The sequence below is a fragment of the Equus asinus genome, chromosome 26 (genome assembly GCF_041296235.1).
Source record: "Equus asinus isolate D_3611 breed Donkey chromosome 26, EquAss-T2T_v2, whole genome shotgun sequence".
Classification (NCBI taxonomy): domain Eukaryota; kingdom Metazoa; phylum Chordata; class Mammalia; order Perissodactyla; family Equidae; genus Equus; species Equus asinus.
Window position 1 is genome coordinate 36,073,152 of NC_091815.1, and position 19,543 is coordinate 36,092,694.

General features: G+C 41.8%; 1 protein-coding gene across 1 annotated transcript in view; it reads right to left on the bottom strand.

Moving 5' to 3' along the window:
- Positions 1-18,713, bottom strand: part of LOC106825268 (zinc finger protein 615-like) — a 41,187-nt gene extending 22,474 nt beyond the window's left edge. Inside the window, exons 1-6 of the mRNA XM_070498758.1 lie at positions 18,583-18,713; positions 15,378-15,579; positions 15,076-15,147; positions 12,295-12,421; positions 11,919-12,014; positions 3,315-4,919 (exon numbers count right to left, since the gene is read on the bottom strand). Of these exons, the coding sequence (XP_070354859.1) occupies positions 3,315-4,919; positions 11,919-12,014; positions 12,295-12,421; positions 15,076-15,147; positions 15,378-15,392 (1,915 nt within the window). The 5' untranslated portion in view covers positions 15,393-15,579; positions 18,583-18,713. The remainder of the gene's footprint in view (positions 1-3,314; positions 4,920-11,918; positions 12,015-12,294; positions 12,422-15,075; positions 15,148-15,377; positions 15,580-18,582) is intronic.
- Between the last annotated feature and the right edge of the window lie 830 nt (positions 18,714-19,543).

Sequence of the window (19,543 nt, forward strand, 5' to 3'; positions counted from 1 at the left end):
TGTATCCCAGGAGCATCCAGAAGTCAGTCTCTTCAATGAAGCTTATCTGGCTACAGAAATACTATCATAGAAATCTGTTACTATACATGAAAAGGTACAATAACACTTGAATTATAGGGATAAGTTTATGATGCATGCTGTAAACTCATGGAAGCACTTAAATAAGAAAGTTACAGCTAAAAGCCAACAAAGGAGAAATCTAAAACATACTCGGTTACTCCAAAAGAAGGTAGAAAAAGAAGAAAAGGGGAGTAAATAGATGGGATAAATGGCACAGTGCACATTATTAATTTAAACCTAGATACATTAATTCTCACATTAAATATAAATGATCTAAACACCCCAATAAAAAGAAAGATTGTCAACTAGATTAAAAAAAAGCAAGAGTCCCAGCTATATGCTGCCTACTAGAAACCCACTTTAAATATTAAGTCACAAATAGGTTAAATGTAAACCATGTTAATAGAGATATGAAAGATAAAAAGAAAGTCCTGTCAAATTTATAGAGATAAAAACTACAATTTCCGGAGTGATGGCAGATTAGATATTGCAGAAGAAAAGATCAGTGAACTTGAAGATATAACATTAAAAACTATCCAAAATTAAACACAGGGGGGAAAAAGACCTTAAAAGTATGAACAGTATTATAACCTACTTGTGTATGCAAAAGAAAAGATCAGTGAACTTGATGACAAGGCAAAAGAAACTATCCGAACTCCAGAACAAAGGAAATAAAAGCTTAAAAAAGGCTTTTATTACAAAAAGAAAATCTTTGAGTACTTGGCCAATGGGTAAGAGGTATCATTGTGAGGAATGCCAAGTGGAAACCTCTCAATTTGCCCTCCACTCTCTGATCAATACAGTGAATGAAAAACAATATTATGGGAGAGTTTATATGATAGAAAGAAGTAAAACGTATTGCATATCTTATAAACTCCACAGTACATTGTTATTATTAACATGTTAATCATTCTTCTACCTTTTTGATCTAATGGAATACAGCTATAACTGTTTATCCAGTTATAGTGATGTCATTTGCTCAATCTAGCACTTACGTCAGTTTTGATTGGCTTTTCTCCTCAACATTGGTCTCACTTTCCTTCTTTTATGCATGCCTGGCAATCTTCTAGATATCTGGTATACAGGGGTTAACAGAAGTTCCCTACCCTCATGAAGCTTAAAATCTAACTTAGCCTATTTACACTCAAGACCTTATACTTGAGCATGAACTCAGAAATTTGCTATTTGTTGTAAGATGCTTTGTATTGAATCTGATTCAGTAAGGTTTATACATGACCCAAGGTCTTTATATACTCCATGTTAAAATCTTTAAGAAAACAATTGAGATAGTCTCTCCAAATGATTCTAATGGTTTTTACATTTTGCATTGATTTTTAAAAATCACCTTGTTTACAATGCCATTAAGATACCACATCTGACAGGCCTCCACCCTTAGTTTCTCCCTGAGAAACCTGACCTCATGCCCTTCCTCGAATCCGTTTTCCAGCAGTAGACTCGGTCTGAACCTCATCTTCCATCAGTTTTATGCCAGCCTCTACTGACATTACCCCTGACTACAGTTCTCTAATTACACAGATCAGTTTCTGAAAATATTTGCCAGGTTGGTCAAAGGCCTGTAGTATTCCAGCCCAAAACTAGGTTCAGCCCAATCTTCCAGAGCTCCTTTGCCTACTCCTGATCCTGTTCAGTGCCTTCAGCTCTGTGGAGTATAAGATAGCAAGGCAAGGTTAATTCTCCTATGAGGATCTACTTTTCTCTACCTCATATGACAACAGAATATGTAGACTGAGTTCCTTCGACTTGAGAGGAAATGGGAATACATGTCAGGATGAATGTGGGAGTGGTTCCATCAATGAGGCAAAGGGTAGGGTTTACACAGGGAACTACCTCCACAGGGCACAGTGCAGTGATTAGTTATCCAGGAGTTTAGGACTTCATTTTCCCAGGATTCTGAGAAGAATAATTTGAATAATCAGGGAAGGGGGAGAGCTAGGATGGGAAGCAAGTAGAGTCTTTTTTTTTTTTTTAAGAAGATGATTAGCCCTAAGCTAACTACTGCCAGTCCTCTTTTTGCTGAGGAAGCCTGGCCGAGTTAACATCCATGCCCATCTTCCTCTACTTTATATGTGGGATGCCTACCACAGCATGGTGTGCCAAGTAGTGCCATATCTGCACGCGGGATCTGAACCGGCGAACCCCAGGCTGCCGAGAAGCAGAACATGTGCACTTCACCGCTGCGCCACCGGGCCAGCCCCTAGAGTCATCTTAATTTGTGTTCAAATTGCCTATCTTAACTTTTTCTTTTCATGGTTTCAAAAAAATTACCCAGTGGAATGTATTTTATTTAATTTATAGGTTTGAATAACTAATTGTCCTTGGGCTTTAAGTTCATTTTACAAATCTGATTTGTCTACCTTTTCAAATCTAGGAAACTTTTTAAATCACGCTATGGTAACATTGTATTATGCCTGGTCTTATTTATAAATTGAAGTTAAACTCATCCAAGGATGTTAAGTTACATTTATGAATTTAATATATTCATTTCTTTTTTGAAGGACTTCAGTTGTCTGAAATAATTAAATAAATTTAGAGCCAAAGAAATGCAACAGCTAGCCATCTTCTGATATTGGGTGGGCACTGAAGATAATTAAAAAAGAAAAGAAAAAGAATCTACAAATGGGAGAAGTGAAAATAATGTGAAAACCTTAACCAATGATGTGGGTCAGAGACTATCTCCCTTAAATTATGGAATCATTAACGTAATAACTAGGAATATGGCCCAAGGTATCCTATCCCAAAATGTACATCAGGACACAAATGTCTTATGTGATGTATCATGCACGTGGAAATGGTACATAAAGCTCTCAAACATTCCTCATTTCCACAGGCCTTCTTTGCTTCACAAGAAGTTTAATATTTTGTTAAAGGTATTGCACGATTAGTGTGTTCACAGTGTTTTATTTCTATAGGATTTCATCTGCTAATGGATGAGGCAGAATGTACGTACCCCTGGAAACCCTGCCACATTCACTGCCTTCCAACCTTCTCTCTCCATTATGTACTGGCACATATTGAGGCCAAAGACTTTCACACTGTCATTATATTTCTACACACTAGGAGCTTGTTGATTATTTATAGTGATCACTAATAATGGATAGGGTCTATCTTCAAAAAAAATGGCTTTCCTAGCCTCTGCATTCATAGGCTTTCTGTTTATACAAAACCATACACTCAGCTAGACATTATTGCACAAGGCTTTTCCAAATTGAATGTATCAGTTTTTTCCTATGTGTTTTTTGTGACATAAAATAAGACATAATTGACCACTGAAGGTACAACCACATTCACTGCATTCATAAGGTTTCTCTCCTGTGCAAATCCTCTGTCATTTCCTGAGGGTACACATCTGGCCAAAGGCTGTCCCATTATGACTACATGTCTATTTGCTAGGAGCCTACTGATGTTCAATGATGTCTGAGGGGTCACAGAAGGCATCCGCACAGTCACTGTATTAACAGGGTTTTTCCCCTGCACGAGTTCACTAGTATTTAATAAGCTGTGACCCTTTGTGGAAGGATATTCCACCTTCACTAAATCTACATGTTTCTCTCTTGTGTGTACCCTCTTATGTTTAACAAGGCACGACATATGGGAGAAAGCTTTCCCACACTCATTGCATCCATAGGGTCTCTCTCCTGTATGGGTTCTCTGATGTACAATGAGCATTGTCTTTGTAGTGAAGGCTTTCCCACAGTCACTGCATTCATAGGGTTTCTCTCCTGTGTGAATTCTCTGATGTTTAATGAGTCCTGATTTCTGTGAACAAGATTTTCCACATTCAGTACATACAAAGGGAGTCTTTCCTGTATGAAATCGCTGATGTGCTATGAGGCACGCCTTCTGACTGAAGGCCTTACCACATTCAGAGCATCCATAGGGCTTCTCTCCAGTATGAGTTCGTTGATGTATAAGGAGATTGCCCTTCTGGATGAAACCTTTTCCACATTCACTGCATATATAAGGTTTCTCTCCTGTATGAGTTTTCTGATGTAGAATGAGCTGTGATTTTCTGGAGAAACCTTTCCCACATTCAGTGCATCCATGCGGTTTTTCCCCTCTTTCGTTTCTCTGATGTATAATGAGCTCTGCCTTCCTGCAAAAGGCTTTGCCACATTCAGTGCATTCATAAGGTTTCTCTCCTGTATGAGTTCTCTGGTGTTCAGTTAACTTGAACTTTCTGGAGAATGCCTTCCCACATATACTGCATACATGGGGTTTATTTCCTGTATGAGTCTTCTGATGTTCAGTGAGCTGAAACCTCCTCAGGAAGGCTTTCCCACACTCACCGCACTCATGGGGTTTCTCTCCTTCATGAGTGCGCTGATGTTCAGTGAGCTTAAACTTCTTGAAGAAAGTTTTTCCACATACATTACATCCATGGGGTTTCTTTCCTGTATGAATTCTCTTATGTTCAGTGAGCCGAGATATCTTGAGAAAGGCTTTCCCACATTCAGTACATTCATGGGCTTTCTCTATTTTGTGTGTTGGCTGATGTGTAAGGAATTGTGACTTAGTACTGATGGGTTTTCTACTTTCATGGAATTTAATTTCAGTATGAGTTTGCTCATGATTAGAATGGAGAAGGGATTTCCCATCTCCATTAAACTCAGCAGGCTCCTTTATGTCACAGCTTCTGCTCTGGTTGATTAAATCTAAGTATGATTTCAAAGTTTTTCCATGTAAACCAAACATATCATTATTTGGCTTTAAAGGAAAACTACTTTTGCTCTGATGAACAATATTTCCAAATGCATTCTGTTCATAACACTGTTCCATCCTCTTTGGCATTTTTTGGTTTTGCCAGTGTTGCTGCAGATGATCATCAACTTTCTCAATTTCTAGGAAAGAACAGAACAATGAATTCTTCCATGAGCATCACACAGAATAAAACTGCTTCAAAAATACCTTGGGGTGGGCTGGCTCTTTAGTGGAAAACCTATGGTATCAACACAAAAGAAATTCCAAGTATAAATGTCTTATCTCTTTATGTTAAACTTTTTATTGTAGTTAAATATGCATAAGATAAAATTTACTGTATTAGCCATTTTTAAGCATGCAGTTCTGTGGCCTCAAGTACATTCACACTGTTGTGCAACTATCCCCACCATCCATCTCTAGAACATTTTCATCTTCCCCAACTGAAAAACTCTGTACCTATTAAACACTAACTCCATATCTCTTGGAAATAGTTAAAAACACAATAATATGGGGCTGGCCCCGTGGCTGAGTGGTTAAGTTCACCTGCTCTGCTGCAGGCGGCCCAGTGTTTCGTTGGTTCGAATCCTGGGCGTGGACATGGCACTGCTCATCAAACCATGCTGAGGCAGCGTCCCACATAGCACAACTAGAAGGACCCACAATGAAGAATATACAACTATGTACCAGGGGCTTTGGGGAGAAAAAGGAAAAAATAAAATCTTTAAAACAACAACAACAACAAAAGAAAAACCACAATAATATAAAACACCAAATAAACCAAAAGATGACAGCCATCAGTGTAAAATAGGGTAAATTCACAATGAATAAATATATATTTGTCTGTTTTATAAACAGGGTCCTGGAGACAATAAAATACAAGGAAGTCTGTGTTAACATCAGATCACAGAGATTCAAAATGGTGTGGGACACATCCATTCATTAAACACATCCTTCTTTTTGTTTTTGAGGAAGATTAGCCCTGAGCTAACAGCTGCCACCAATCTTCCTCTTTTTGCTGAGGAAGACTGGCCCTAAGCTAACATCTGTGCCCATCTTCCTCTTTATATATGGGACGTCTGCCACAGCATGGCTTGACAAACAGTGCATAGGTCTGCACCCAGGATCCGAACCAGCAAACAGCAAGCCCCGGGCTGCTGAAGTGGAATGTGTAAACACATCTTCTTAAATGGCTACCATATACCAGGCATGGCACTGGTGCTAGAGAAACACAAAAATATTCTTTATTTTCACTGAAGTCATATTCTAGGGGTGGAAAGGGAAACAGAATAAACAAGTGAGAAAAAGAATAAAGGAGGCAGTTGCAAATGTGACCGTGGTTTGAAGAAGCAAAGGAAACAAAGAGAAGTGGAAGAAATCAGGATTTATTTGGAAAGAAACATAAACAAGATTCACTAATGGATTTGATGTGGGGAGAGGTAACAAGTGGAATCGAAGGGTACTCCTCAGTATTTGGCTTGAGCCAATGGGTAGGTGGGTAGGGCCTTTTAACAAGGTGAGGAATATTGCTGAAGTTCAGAATGTGAAGGAAAACAAGTGTATTTTGAAGCATATCAACTTTGAGAGAATTATTAGCTATCCAAGTACAGACATGGAAATCCAAGTCAGATATACAAAACTTGAGAAAGGTCTTGACTGGACATAGAAATGTGGAAATCATCAGTATGTAAGTATTATTTAAGGTCAGCAGAATATTGAATGAGGTCACACTCTGAGAACGCGAAGACTGAATGAGGACGAAGGGAGAAGACCAAGGCTTTAGTCATTTCAACATACACAGCTTTGGGATTCGTAGAGCCCAATGAAGAGACCTCAACATTAACCACAAGGTAGAGAAATAAGCAGATGCAGGTGTTAGAATAAATATCCCAAAGAAGCCAGCCAGAACGCTGGATGCACAGCACCTGATTTCAAGATAATTCTAACAGACTCTTGGGTGCTCCTCCTGTTGCTAAAATACGCCATTCTTCTTCATTATGGAGACTATCATCAAACTAACTTCCCCAAAGCACCAGTGACACAGTTTTGCAGTCAACAGCTTGTATCTAGCTGTAACACATTCCTGTGTTCCCACAGGGAGAGGGACATGATGATCCTTATGAACTCTGACAACATGCTGGTGGGGCACACGGTCTTCTCTAGCAGACCTGCTGCTGCGCCAGCTAGGGCAGCCCTCACCTTCTTCATCATGCTGCGCTTTTATAGACGTCAGATTGGAATCATTCCCATCTCACTAATCTCTCATCTTCCTCTTGCCACTAACAGCATCTTCTTCCTCAAGTCTTCAGTTATGTCTCCGCTGGCAGCCATCAAGGGGTCCTAAAGGACCGCCTTCCTCCTGAATCCAGGACTCATGGCAGCTTTCCCTTTTGTTTTTCTTAGAACATCTGGCTATACTTTACTATTGCTACAATGCTGTCACCAAGGTGAAAGGTCAGCCTACCTAGAGCTAGAAAAATACAAAACCTAACCTTCATCATGCCCGCTGTATTACTAACACACACAATTCACAACAGTAAGCCTGGTGACAGAAGTTTACATTACCATAAGGTGACCAGTTTATCTGAGTTTCCACTCCACTACTTCCCAGATAGATATCTTCTAACATGGATCTCTGTGCGGCTAGTTTCATGCCAATCTTTCGACAGTCCCCACATGGCCTTGCACATTTCCAATTTCATGCCTTCTTACTGTGTTTCCTCCTCATTATCTTAATTCAAAACCTAGCTATATCTCTGAGATAAGATACTTTCTGATACTGTCATTCTCCATTCTCTCTATACCACTTTAGGCTACTCGTCTCTTAAATATCTAAAGTAGTCCCTATATTTATTATTCACTTCTATTTTGTACAGCTTTGAACTGTAGCAACAACGTTTCACATATTCAAAAGCTTCATTCGTAAATACTACATGAAGATTTGTCTGACCTTTGCTTGTAAAATCTTTACTCCAGAAATATACTTCTTTGTTTCCCACTAAATTCACTCTCTCCTACTATGTATTAGGGCTGCAGTTTGTCAGCTAGGGTCACAACAGTACCCTTAGAGAGCTTTGCACAAAGACATACATGGGCCATCAACCCAATTTTAACAAAACCAGATTCTCTGAGAAAGAGGTCTTGGTCCAGGTATTATAAAAACCCCTTCAATAAAGAGCTGGCATTTAAGAAATGCTTGATAGATAGATGGAAAAGAATAGTCTTTCTCCAGCCTGGCTAATCAGTTACTCGATGAAGAAGTAAGTGAACAAACAAGATGTATTTCATTCTTGCACAAGAAGAATGAAAAAGAGGCCCTTGATTTGAGAGTGGTGAAGAAGCCCCAGGCAGCACCAAACCACACTGAGACAGTATCTTTAGGAGTGGCTTGTGTGATGGGGCACAAAGTACAATGAGAATTCAGAGAAGATATTGTTATATTTTGGTGTTGTACAAACCATTTCATGAAAAGAGAATTCAAAGTGAGAAACCTATATTGTCTGAAAGGGAAGTACAAATAAAAATCACATATTCATGTCTTAGTTTTTATCTTACTTGATGAATCAGCAACTCTATTTTTTTTTTTTTTGAGGAAGATTAGCTCTGAGCTAACTACTGCCAGTCCTCCTCTTTTTGCTGAGGAAGCCTGGCCCTGAGCTAACATCGTGCCCATCTTCCTCTACTTTATATGTGGGATGCCTACCACAGCATGGCGTGCCAAGTGGTGCCATGTCCGCACCCGGGATCCGAACCGGCGAACCCTGGGCCGCCAAGAAGCGGAACGTGTGAACTTAACCACTGTACCACCAGGCTGGCCCCTGAATCAGCAACTCTAGACCATGTTGATGGCTCTACCTTTCATGAAACACTTGCCCACCACCTGCTCTCCCCCAACCATGTTTACTACACTCATCTGTCAAATCTCTAATTGTCCAAGGCGCTCGTTTTCTTCACCTGGACTCACTCTCTAGATCTTCTCTGGTCCAAGTTTCTATCTCCAGACCTACCTCTTCTGAAGTCTCTGGATGCATCCAACCACAGCACAGACCTCCACCTGGATTTTAACAAGGACCTCTAACTTACCATCTCCGTTTTGAACTCCTGACTTCCCAACCTAAGCCTCCTCCTCCACACATCTTCTCCATCACAGTAAATGGCAATTCTACTCTCCTCATTACTCATGCCAAAAATCCTTAACATCATCCTCCATTTGTTTCTTTTTCTCTCACGCTCCATGTGTTGAGTTGAATTGTGTCTCCCCAGAGAGATATGCTTAAATCCTAACCCTTAGTGCCTGTGAATGTGACCTTATGTGGAAACAGAGTCTCTGCAGATGTAATCATGTTAAGATGAGGTCATAATAGATTAGGGTTGGGCTCTAACCCAATGACTTAGAAGGAGAGGGAGATTTGGCTGCAGTCACACAGAGACATGCAGGGAGAAGGCCATGTAATGACAGAGGCTAAGATTGGAATGATGTGTCTACAATCTAAGGAAAGTCAAATATTTCTGGGAACCACCATAAGTGAAGAAGGGGCAAGAAAGGATTCTTTCCTAGACCATTGAGAGGGAGCATGACCCTACCAACACCTTGATTTCCAAATTCTAGTATCTAAAACTGTGACAGAATAAATTTCTGTGGTTTTAAGTGACCCAGTGTGGGTAATTTATCACAGCAGCTCTAGGAAACTAACATACCCAATACCTACTTCAATGGCAAATTCAATTGGCCTTCTTAGATACATCCAGAATCTTCCCATACTCGTCCCTGAAGCCTAGCTGAAGTTGCCAACAACCAAGTCTCCCACCTGGCTTTCTGTTTCAACATCTGCCTATTCCAGTCTGTTTTCTACCCATAGCCAAAGTGATACTTCTAAAGCATAAATTATATCATGTCACCGCTATGTTCTAAACCTTCTCAAGTTTTCTCAATTCATTAGGAGTAAAGTCAAGTCCTTGAAATAGATTACAATGTCCAACACGACCAACTGACATATCACCAACCCCCAAACCCCACTGAACTCATCTCTAGTCATTTTTCTTCTTGCTCACTCCATTCTATCCACATGGGCTTCCCTGATGATCCTCAAACACACTCCTGCCTCTGCTGTGAATTTTCCATTCTCTCCACACTTCACCTAGGGAACCTACTCATGTCATTCATCTCTCTGCTCAAAAGAACCTTCTTATGGAGGGTGATCCTATTCCTAAAAGAGACCCCATGACCCACTGTTCCACTATGCCCATGGATGGACATTCACAGCCCTTTTCACCACCAGAAATAGTGTCTATGCACTTTTTCCCATTTTTTCTTATTGCGATAAAATACACATAGCACAAAATTTACCATCTTAATCATTTTTGAGTGTACAGTTCAGTAATGTTAAGTACATTCACAATGTTGTCTAACCATCACCACTATCCACCAACCTTCATCACTCTTTTCATCTTGTAAAACTGAAACTCTATACCTATATATTTATTTTTGTTATATTTGTGTCTCCTCCTTTTCAAGAGTGGGGCCCTAGGTCTTTGATAGAAGAGAAATTTCTGTGTCATAGTAATATAATCAATGGGGATACAATATCATCAGACTATGAGGAGGAAAAGGAAAGCTTTAGGGAGAAGAACCCAGCAACAAAATCTAAGTTGAACTAACGGAAAGATTATAGTTAACAAATATACAAAGGAATTACAGTAAAGTAGGCATGAGGCTTCAGGCTAGGAATTAAGAATGAGAAATTTTATAAAGGTCTTTCCTAATCAAGCAAAGAACAGGAAGAGCAGGGACCTGAAATATGGGAAGCCCAGAGGGTAGAGAAGATTCCAGGGAAGGCCGGGATGGGCAGGATTTAAGACGTAGAGAAGTAGGAGAGAATCTCAATTTTAAAAAGGGTGATGGAAAGAGATTTTCTTGGAAGGAAGAAGGTTCTAGTTCATAGTCAGTTGGCATGGAGACACATAAAATATACGGCAGTATTGTACAGATTAGCCATGTTAAGAGAGATGTCATCTTGGGAGTCTCCACAGAGAGGAAGAGCTTACATATTTGAATAATGTACAGCTTTAAGGCCTATGAAAAAGAGCAGAGGTTGACAAACAGAACCTTTGAAGAAGCTCAGAGTGGGGAAAAAGAAAAGTTAAGGAAGCAGATAAATGCACACTAAGAGACCAAGTTACCATGGGGATAAAGCATCCAAGGTAAAATGGATGTTATGAAGGGAAATAAATATTTCCCAATGGGGCAGGAAGGTGTATCAGTCAAAAGACCGGATGAATTTAAAGTTTTCTCTCAGAACAGAGACATGGAAGGAGGAATTTCATAGCAAGAGAGGTGAAAGGAACACAAAATCATACTCTCGACAAGTGATGGAGAATGGGAAGATTTGAAAGTCCAAGCAAGAATAATTCCAGGGGACAAAAAGATGACATCTAAGAAGTAATAAATAGGGCTGATCTCGTGGTGTAGTGGTTAAGTTTGGTGCACTCCACTTCAGCGGCCCAGGGTTCATGGGTTCGGATCCCAGGCATGGACTTATACCACTCATCAGCCATGCTGTGGCAGCAACTCGCACACGAAATAGAGCAAGATTGGCACAGATGTTAGCTCGGGGGAATCTTCCTCACCAAAATGAAAAAAAAAAAAAACAAAGAAGAAACAAATACAGATTAGTTCTAAGAAGAGATAAAGGGGTGGGGCCGGCCCAGTGGCATAGCAGTTAAGTCCGCATGCTCCACTTCAGCAGCCTGAGGTTCAGATTCAGGTTGCAGACCTATGCACCACTCATCAAGCCATGCTGTAGCAGGCGTTCCCACACATAAAACAAATAGAGGAAGATGGGCACAGATGTTAGCTCAGGGTTAATCTTCCTCAGAAAAAAAAAAGGAGGAAGATTGGCAGTGGATATTTACTCAGGGCTAATCTTCCTTAAGAAAAAAAAGAAGAGAAAAAAAAAGAAGAGCTAAAGGGGCATATTTACCTCTAAATTCCCACACAGAAAAAAGAGCTCTCGTATGGGGAGAGGGATCCATGGAGGCTGTTTCTGAATCCTCAGACACTGTCACCACTGTGATGCCATCTCTCAACGATGAGGAAGTGATTTCCACAGCCTTCCCCCTCCTGCTGGTGCTCTCTCACTTACCTGGATGAGGTTGACTGTGAATTTCATCTTCTAAAGTCCATGGTGGTTCTATTTGTTCCAATTTGGAGACTGCATCTGCTTTGCTGACTTGATACCCTGTTCATGGGAAATGACAGAAGACATAGTTAGGCTCATCAAATGGCACAAGGAATCTGTGACAATAGGAGAATGGTACATTTTAGGGACTGCACAATATGCATGTTTGCAAATTAAAGGCTTGTCTCTAAGGTGAGGAGAGACTATATCTTCTCATCTGGGGCCAGGAGGGGACTGAGAAGCTACCATTCAGAGCACCAGACACAAGGTTTTCAGAAGCTGAGAATGGAAAGGCCAATGACTGGGGACCCTCTGAGTGACACAGGGGAGCACTCCTCACCCACGGACACCAGGTTGCTATAGTTCTCCAACATCACATCCCGGTACAGGTTCCTCTGAGCAGGGGCCAGGAGCTGCCACTCCTCCCAGGTGAATTCCACAGCCACATCCTCCAGGGTCAGAGATTCCTGTAATGACACGGTCCTGTTTAATGTGAGCGTTTCTCTAGTTACTGAAATGGAAGCTGTGAGATAAGAGAAAAACATATGTATTGGTCTCTGCCTCTGGTTCCTGACCTAGAGCTCCTAAAACCTGTGTAATTTCCTAAATGATAAGAGCATTAGGAGCATCTTTTGTTCTAATATTTGGTCTTTGATCCTGGTTCCTAACACAGGGCTCCTGAAACCCTTGTAAATTCCTAAGTGATAAGTATGGGGTTCAGAGGGCTTTTGGGCTGCTGAACATGCGGAGGTGCTGGGAGAGTGGCTTGCCCAGAGCGGGCGTGGAAGCTCCAAGCCCCTCCCCACATAGCTTGCCCTATGCATCTCTTCCATCTGGATGGTCACTGCATCCTTTATCATACCCTTTTATAATAATCTGGTAAATTTAAGTGTTTCCCTGAATTCTGTCAGCCACTCTAGCCAATTAATTGAACCTGAGGAGGGAGTCATGGGAACTTCTGATTTGTAGCCAAGTCAGACAGAAGTTGTGGGTTACTTGGGGTCCCACTCTTTTCTATTGGCATCTGAAATAGGGGCAGCCTCATGGGACTGAGCCCTTAATCTGTGGGATCTGACGCTCGCTCCAGGAAGATAGTGTTAGAACCGAGTTAAATTGTAAGACACCCAGCTGGTGGCAGAGAATTGCCTGTTGTGGGGAAAACCCCGCCACGTCTGGCGTCAGAAGTGCTGTGAGTGTGGTAGCAGGGTGAGAATAAAGGAGACACACAAGAGGAAGGACGGGGTCTTACCCTATTCAAAAGGAATGTGGAAGAAGTTGCTCTGCTCATTCTCACCATGTAGGCGACATTTGTATTCCTATTTTTTTTAATACATTGTGAAAGAAGCAAAGTCATATTAAAATATTCAGTCATCCATTCATTCAACAAATCACAAGTTTCTGTAACATGCAGCCATTAAATCCTCCTGCTCCCCTAAGATCATTTGCAATTTATGTGTTTCAGCACCTACTTGTCAATCAATGAATGATATGCTAGTGACATCAGAACGACATACTATGATTCCACTCGTAAAAAATGGCATAAGAGATGTAAGCATTTATGTACATAGATTTACACATATGTACGCCCTCATGTGCATGCATACACACGGACACATCTAAATACATATATAAAGCATTTGCTAATGATGAGCTCGAGAATCAGGAAAAAAATATATGGAGGGGGAAATTCGTGTGATAACTACGGGTACTAGATACTTTGCAATTTGCGTCTTTTCACTAAATATGTGGTGTCTTTTCCAATGCTAATTTTCCAATAATCTGATTCTCAGACAGCAACTGGGTGTCCTACAACCCAATCCTATTCTGATGCTAACGACTCAGAGTTAGCATAAGGCTCCACAGGTTTAAAAGGGCTCAGTCCCACAAGACTGCCTTCACTTCAGACACCAGGAGGAAACACCAGGTCCCCAGGGAACCCACAACTTCTGTCCAACTTGGCTACAAATTCCGGGGTTCCCACAACCTCCTCCCTCAGGCTTGAGAATTTGCTAGGACAACTCAGAGAACTCAGGAAAATGTTATACTTACTATTGCAGGTTATTATGAAGGATATAAATGAACGGCCACATGAAGAAATACATAGGGTGAGTTCGAAAGGGGGTCCTGAGTGCAGGAGCCTCTGTCCTGGTGGAGGTGGGCAGCACCACTCCCCAGCAGGTGGATGTGTTTGCCCCCTTGGAAGCTCTCTGAACTAAGTCGGGGTTTTTATGGAGGTTCCATTACACAGACATGATTGGTTACATCATTGACTACTAAGGAGAGAACTCAGTCTCCATCCCCACTCCCAACCCAGACCTCGGAGGGTGGAGCTAAAATTCCAACCCTCCAATCAACACTTGGTCTTCCTGGGGACCAGGTCCCATCCTGAAGTTATCCAGGGGCCCACCCTGAGTCACCTCATTAGCATAAACTCAGATAAGACTCAAAGGGGCTTGTCATGAACAACAAAAGACACTCCTACCACTCAGGAAATTGCCAGGGTTTTAGGAGCTCTGTGTCAGGAACCGGAGACAAAGACGAAATATACATATTTTGCATTACGCCACGATGAGTCATTTGTGTAATTAAAATAAAGGCAATAAAGAGGTGGGAGGTGATAACTAGATTCTGAACACAGGGAAGGGCTCTGCATTTTCTGAGAGAAGGTGAAGTTCTAAAGCAAACCCTGTGCATCTCAACAACCCAAGCCATCACCAGACAGCAGAACTTATAACTCCCTATGGCCAAATCCGCACTCAAGCCTGTTCACAGAGGACCGCTGAAAGCCCTGCAAACCTTCCATTTTCCTGGGCACTTTAGGTTTTATTCAAGGATAAACCCCGAGAGCAACGCGGCTAAGTACATAAGTCACCAGGCTGTGGTCTCCTGAACTGTGTCCACTGAATTCTACTTGGTCTAGTCCTACAGGGACTCAGAATAATCGTGTAAGAAACAGCGTACACAACCTGCTTGTACATCTTTTACAGGAATGCTGCCAAGAACACACAGTCCACCATGTCACCATCAAAGAAATCTCCCAAGACTTAAGTGCCATAAAGAGTGATATCTCCTGAGGAACTGATCTTCTTTCTCCTCAGTCAGCACATATCCTGTAACTTACCATGATCCCCTGGTTGTGACAGCTGTCAGAAATACGAGCTACAAGTTGACAGTTGACATAAGCACCCAGGTCCTGCAGAATCACATATTATATTCCAACATTGGTCAACATTGTAGTACGAACCCTAGGAACAATATATTCCTGATTCCATTTTGTCCGGATTTTAAAGGTCCAGTCTATGTGTTTTTCTCCCCAGAGCCCATTTCCCCCCAAATTTATCCTTTTCATTTAATTGAAATGATTTTAGGCCTCCATAAATCCACGAGGGAATCAAGTTAAGAATAAAACAAACCAGCAGTCACCTGGGCCTTCATCATTTTCTTGTTTTGGGAAAAGCCCAGTAACTGGGGCGTTCTGTGTTCAGTCTCTTCTGGACCTGCCCTAAATTTCTATTCAGAAATCTCAGTCTCAAGTCAAAGATGTCTCATGAAATGACCACATGCAACTCCAGGAAGCTCCTCTTCATCCTCTCCTTCATCTCTCTTTCTCTTAGGAAGCCAGGACCTATGGGGTGAAGAGCAAGTTCATTTTGGGTGATACATTTCCTCTGGGCCCAGATGCTGTCCCTGTTGCTGTGCACTCACCTTACATCAAGGCCAATATTTCTAACTGTCTTTATTTAGTGCCTCTGATATTGTGATTTATAAGAAATATGTATATTCACTTATTCAGATGCCCAAAATATATTTCTCCAATATATTTGGTTTTAATCCACAGTTCCTGGCTCACAGCTCCCAAAACCTTGGAATTTCCTAAGTGTTATGAATGGATATGTGGATTTTGGGGCCCAGGACAGTGGCAGGTGAAAGCGTTTTGGTTCCTCAACATGGAACCTCTCCAAAAAAAGGGGCCGACTAGCTGTCCCTTTGCATTTTTATGGAGGCTTCATTACATAGCCATGATTGACTAAGTCATTGGCCACTGGTGATTGATTCAACCTCCAGCCCCCTCCTCCCCTCCCAGGAAGTTGGGGGGTGGGACTGAAAGTTCCGACCCTCTAATCACATGGTTGGCTGTACTGGCAACCAGGCCCCATCCTTAGGTGCTTTCCAAAAGTCACCTCATTAACGTAATAAAGGACACCTTTATCGCTCTCATCACTTAGGAAATTCCAAGGGTTTTAGGAGCTCTGTGTCAGAAACAGGGACAAAGACCAAATATTTATTTCTCATTACACATCACAATATGACCAGAACTCACCCAAGTCATCTAGTAAGAGCAAGAATCCAGATTAAAAAACCAGATTCAGGGGCCGGCCCTGTGGTGTAGCGGTTAAGTTTGGCATGCTCTGCTTTGGCGGCCTGGGTTCGCAGGTTTGGATCCCAGGCGCAGACCTGCATCACTTGTCAGCCATGCTGTGGCGGCAACCCACATACAAAATAGAGGAAGACTGGCACAGATGTTAGCTCAGGTTAATCTTCCTCAAGCAAAAAAAGAGGAAGATTGGCAAACAGATGTAAGCTTAGGGAGAATCTTCCTCAGCAAAAAAAAAAAAAACAAAAAAACCCCAGATTCATTTCATCCCAGAATCCACACACTTGTCACTGGGCCAATATTATTTGGAGATGCTCAGATCATTCACTTAGAAAATATAAAGGAATCAATTAAAAAGCTACTGTAGAACTCTAGTTGAAAGGAATGAGACAGGAATCAGCCTAATGAGATAGTGTTGTCTGCAAGATAAGGCCCCTAACCAATCAGCAAGCTAAGAGAATTGATAGAGACCACCAAGATCCACATTCCATAGCCTCCAGACTTTCCCAGGCTTATGCATGTGCCCTAGCACCCAGGAGTTGACTGAAGGTGACCCTAGCCCCATTACCATAGTAAAAATCACACCAGGGGTGGAGAGCTAGCATGCTAATGATAGATGCAACACATGTGGTGGCATGTCAAATAACAGGGCAAGTGCAAGAAAAACCGCACCTCTACATGCCACGACAAGGCACTCCTCTCCAGCCTTTGCCTAATAAAAAGCCCCACAATCCTGCTCCCTAAAGAGTCAGTCATCTGCCCGTTTCCCTTCTGCACCGGCTACCTTGTGCCTCCCTTGTGCACAAGCTAATAGACTTTTACTTTTCTACTCCCATTTGTTATCTCTCTTGATTTCTATTCTGGGGGACAACAGGAACGCTGAAGTATTTCGGGGAAATCATGATGTCTGCAATTTACTTGGGAATGCACTAAAAGTTCTTTCAAAAAGAAGGAAAATAAGATGAATTAATGAATGGAGGGATGGATAGATAACTGATAGAACAAGTACAGCAAAACGTTAGTGGTACAATCTAGGTGGTAGGTATATGTTCACTGTAAAATTCATTCAACTTTGCTGTGTGTTTGGAATTTTTCATAACTAAACGTTGACTTGGAAAAAGCTATTAGTAATAAAAAAAAGTTCAGTAAAGTGACCAAAACAAAATAAATATTTAATAATATTTTTAAATTGCTTCACTGTGTTAAAGAAAATTAGAAGAATGTGAGATTAAAAAGTTAGAAAAAAAGACCCTGTTTACAATTGCAACAGGCAAAAAACCATGAAGGAGATAAGCATCAGTGAAACACACCCTTGGATAAATCGTCAAATCCTAATACAACCCCAAAAGCAATAACTAAATATTTTAAATATTCCAGTGCAATCCAAATAGCATGTATTTAATCAGATTCTAGTCACAATGTCACTGGTTGTCTCTCCCGTTTATCTATTAATGTCATCATTTAAAAAATTCTTAATAAGAGAATTTGTATGATGGAAATGTTTAGAATATGAAATTAGCTTAAAAAAAATGACACCAATGTGTCCACAGTTTATCTGAATTACGAAAATTCAGCAGAGAAAATACAAGCCCAAAATTGAAATATACGAACACTTGAATAAGAGCTATCTTTGGGAAATAAAATTTAGGGGTCTAGAAATGTCATTTTAACTGATGGTAGAAAGAATCTGAAGGGAAGTATCCAACTAAACTTGAAGGAGGAAGGAAAGAAAGCTCATCTTTAATAGAAAGTTTACCAGTTGAGATTTGCTTAATCATGACCTCCCTAAACTTCACATCTGGAGGACGAAAGGAGACAGTGATTTAGGGGCCTAAGGAGATTTGCAAATAGTCCATGGAGAGGGAACCGTACTTTAAGGTCCGAGGGGGAATGTAACGTTCATCAGGTGTGTCTAACCCCTGGCTCCTCCATCCCTGAGCCTCTTAACTATATCCAGACACCGCTTTCGTTGACAAACACCAACTCCCCTCCAGTTCTCAATCGCTGAGCCCCACTCACAGAGGGACCTGCAAAGACCCCAAACTCTGATCTCAGGGATCTCAGTCCTTGCTCGATAGACCTGTAATGCCTGACCACCCGAGCTCCCCCATGCCTGACAGCAAAGACATCCCAACTTCAGACCACGGTCCCGGAGCAGCAGCTCTTCCCACGGACCCTGCGGGCCTCCGACAAGGACGGCCACAGATCCCCCCTCCCTCCTTAACCTAATCCACAAGAGACTCACACACTGACCTGCTTTTCCCTTGATCCCACTGCAACCTCCTAGCGGCTACACTTAACTTTTACGGATTCTTTCATTCCAGCACCGTCAACCCAGCACCCGCCCCGACCTACGGCGGCCGAAGAGGGAGCGAGAGGTTTTTACGCAGCGCGGCAATTGGACTTCCGGCTCCTCCTTCGAGGGTAATATGTCCGCGCCCTCTGCGCCACGCCTCCCTGGGGGCAGCCATCTTTGAATATTTGCGGTACGGAACGGAAATGGCTGTTTTTGCGCCGCTCACCGGGATGGCTAGATACAGTGAAAAGGCAATGAACCGTTACCTCACTCCACCCTTCAACCCGTGGGCGGCGAGGCTGGAAGGGTTGCAAACAACGCTGCGCAAACTGCGTAGATTTTCAGAGGCTCGAGCTTACTTACACAATATGGCTACGTCCAGCTCAGCGGACAAGAAATTATGAGAAATGGCTCAACGAGCCCGGCCATCTTAGAGGAATTTCAGGTGTCGGTACAGCAAGAAATACGCCCCCGAGAAGGGGAGAAGGAGAATAGATCATTAAGCTTGGAAATGAAAGGGTCGATGACAAGTCCTTGCATCTCAGCTGGTGAGGTCAGACTTAGAAGGTGTGAGTGAGGGTGAAAACATAAATTCATAGCCCAGGTCGCCTTTGGGTCAGGCCTGTTTGGAAAACACCAAATGTTGAAATTTGAAATTGGGGTCTATGAAATAATTGGATACAAAAGCTACTAGGACGCTGTCGTAGCGTCAGCAATGTGGCGTCAATGAGTTTTGAAGAACTCACACACAGTCATTCTTTCCGGGACAGTATCTTCACGGCCTTGTGCTTGCAACTAAGATTACTGGACGAAGATTCTGGAGCATCTATGTGCTGTTTTGTCACTTTCTTATGTCCTCCCCAACTCTGCTCCCATCTTACCCTCTCTCTGTCCCTTAGTCCAAGTTCTCTCCAGCTG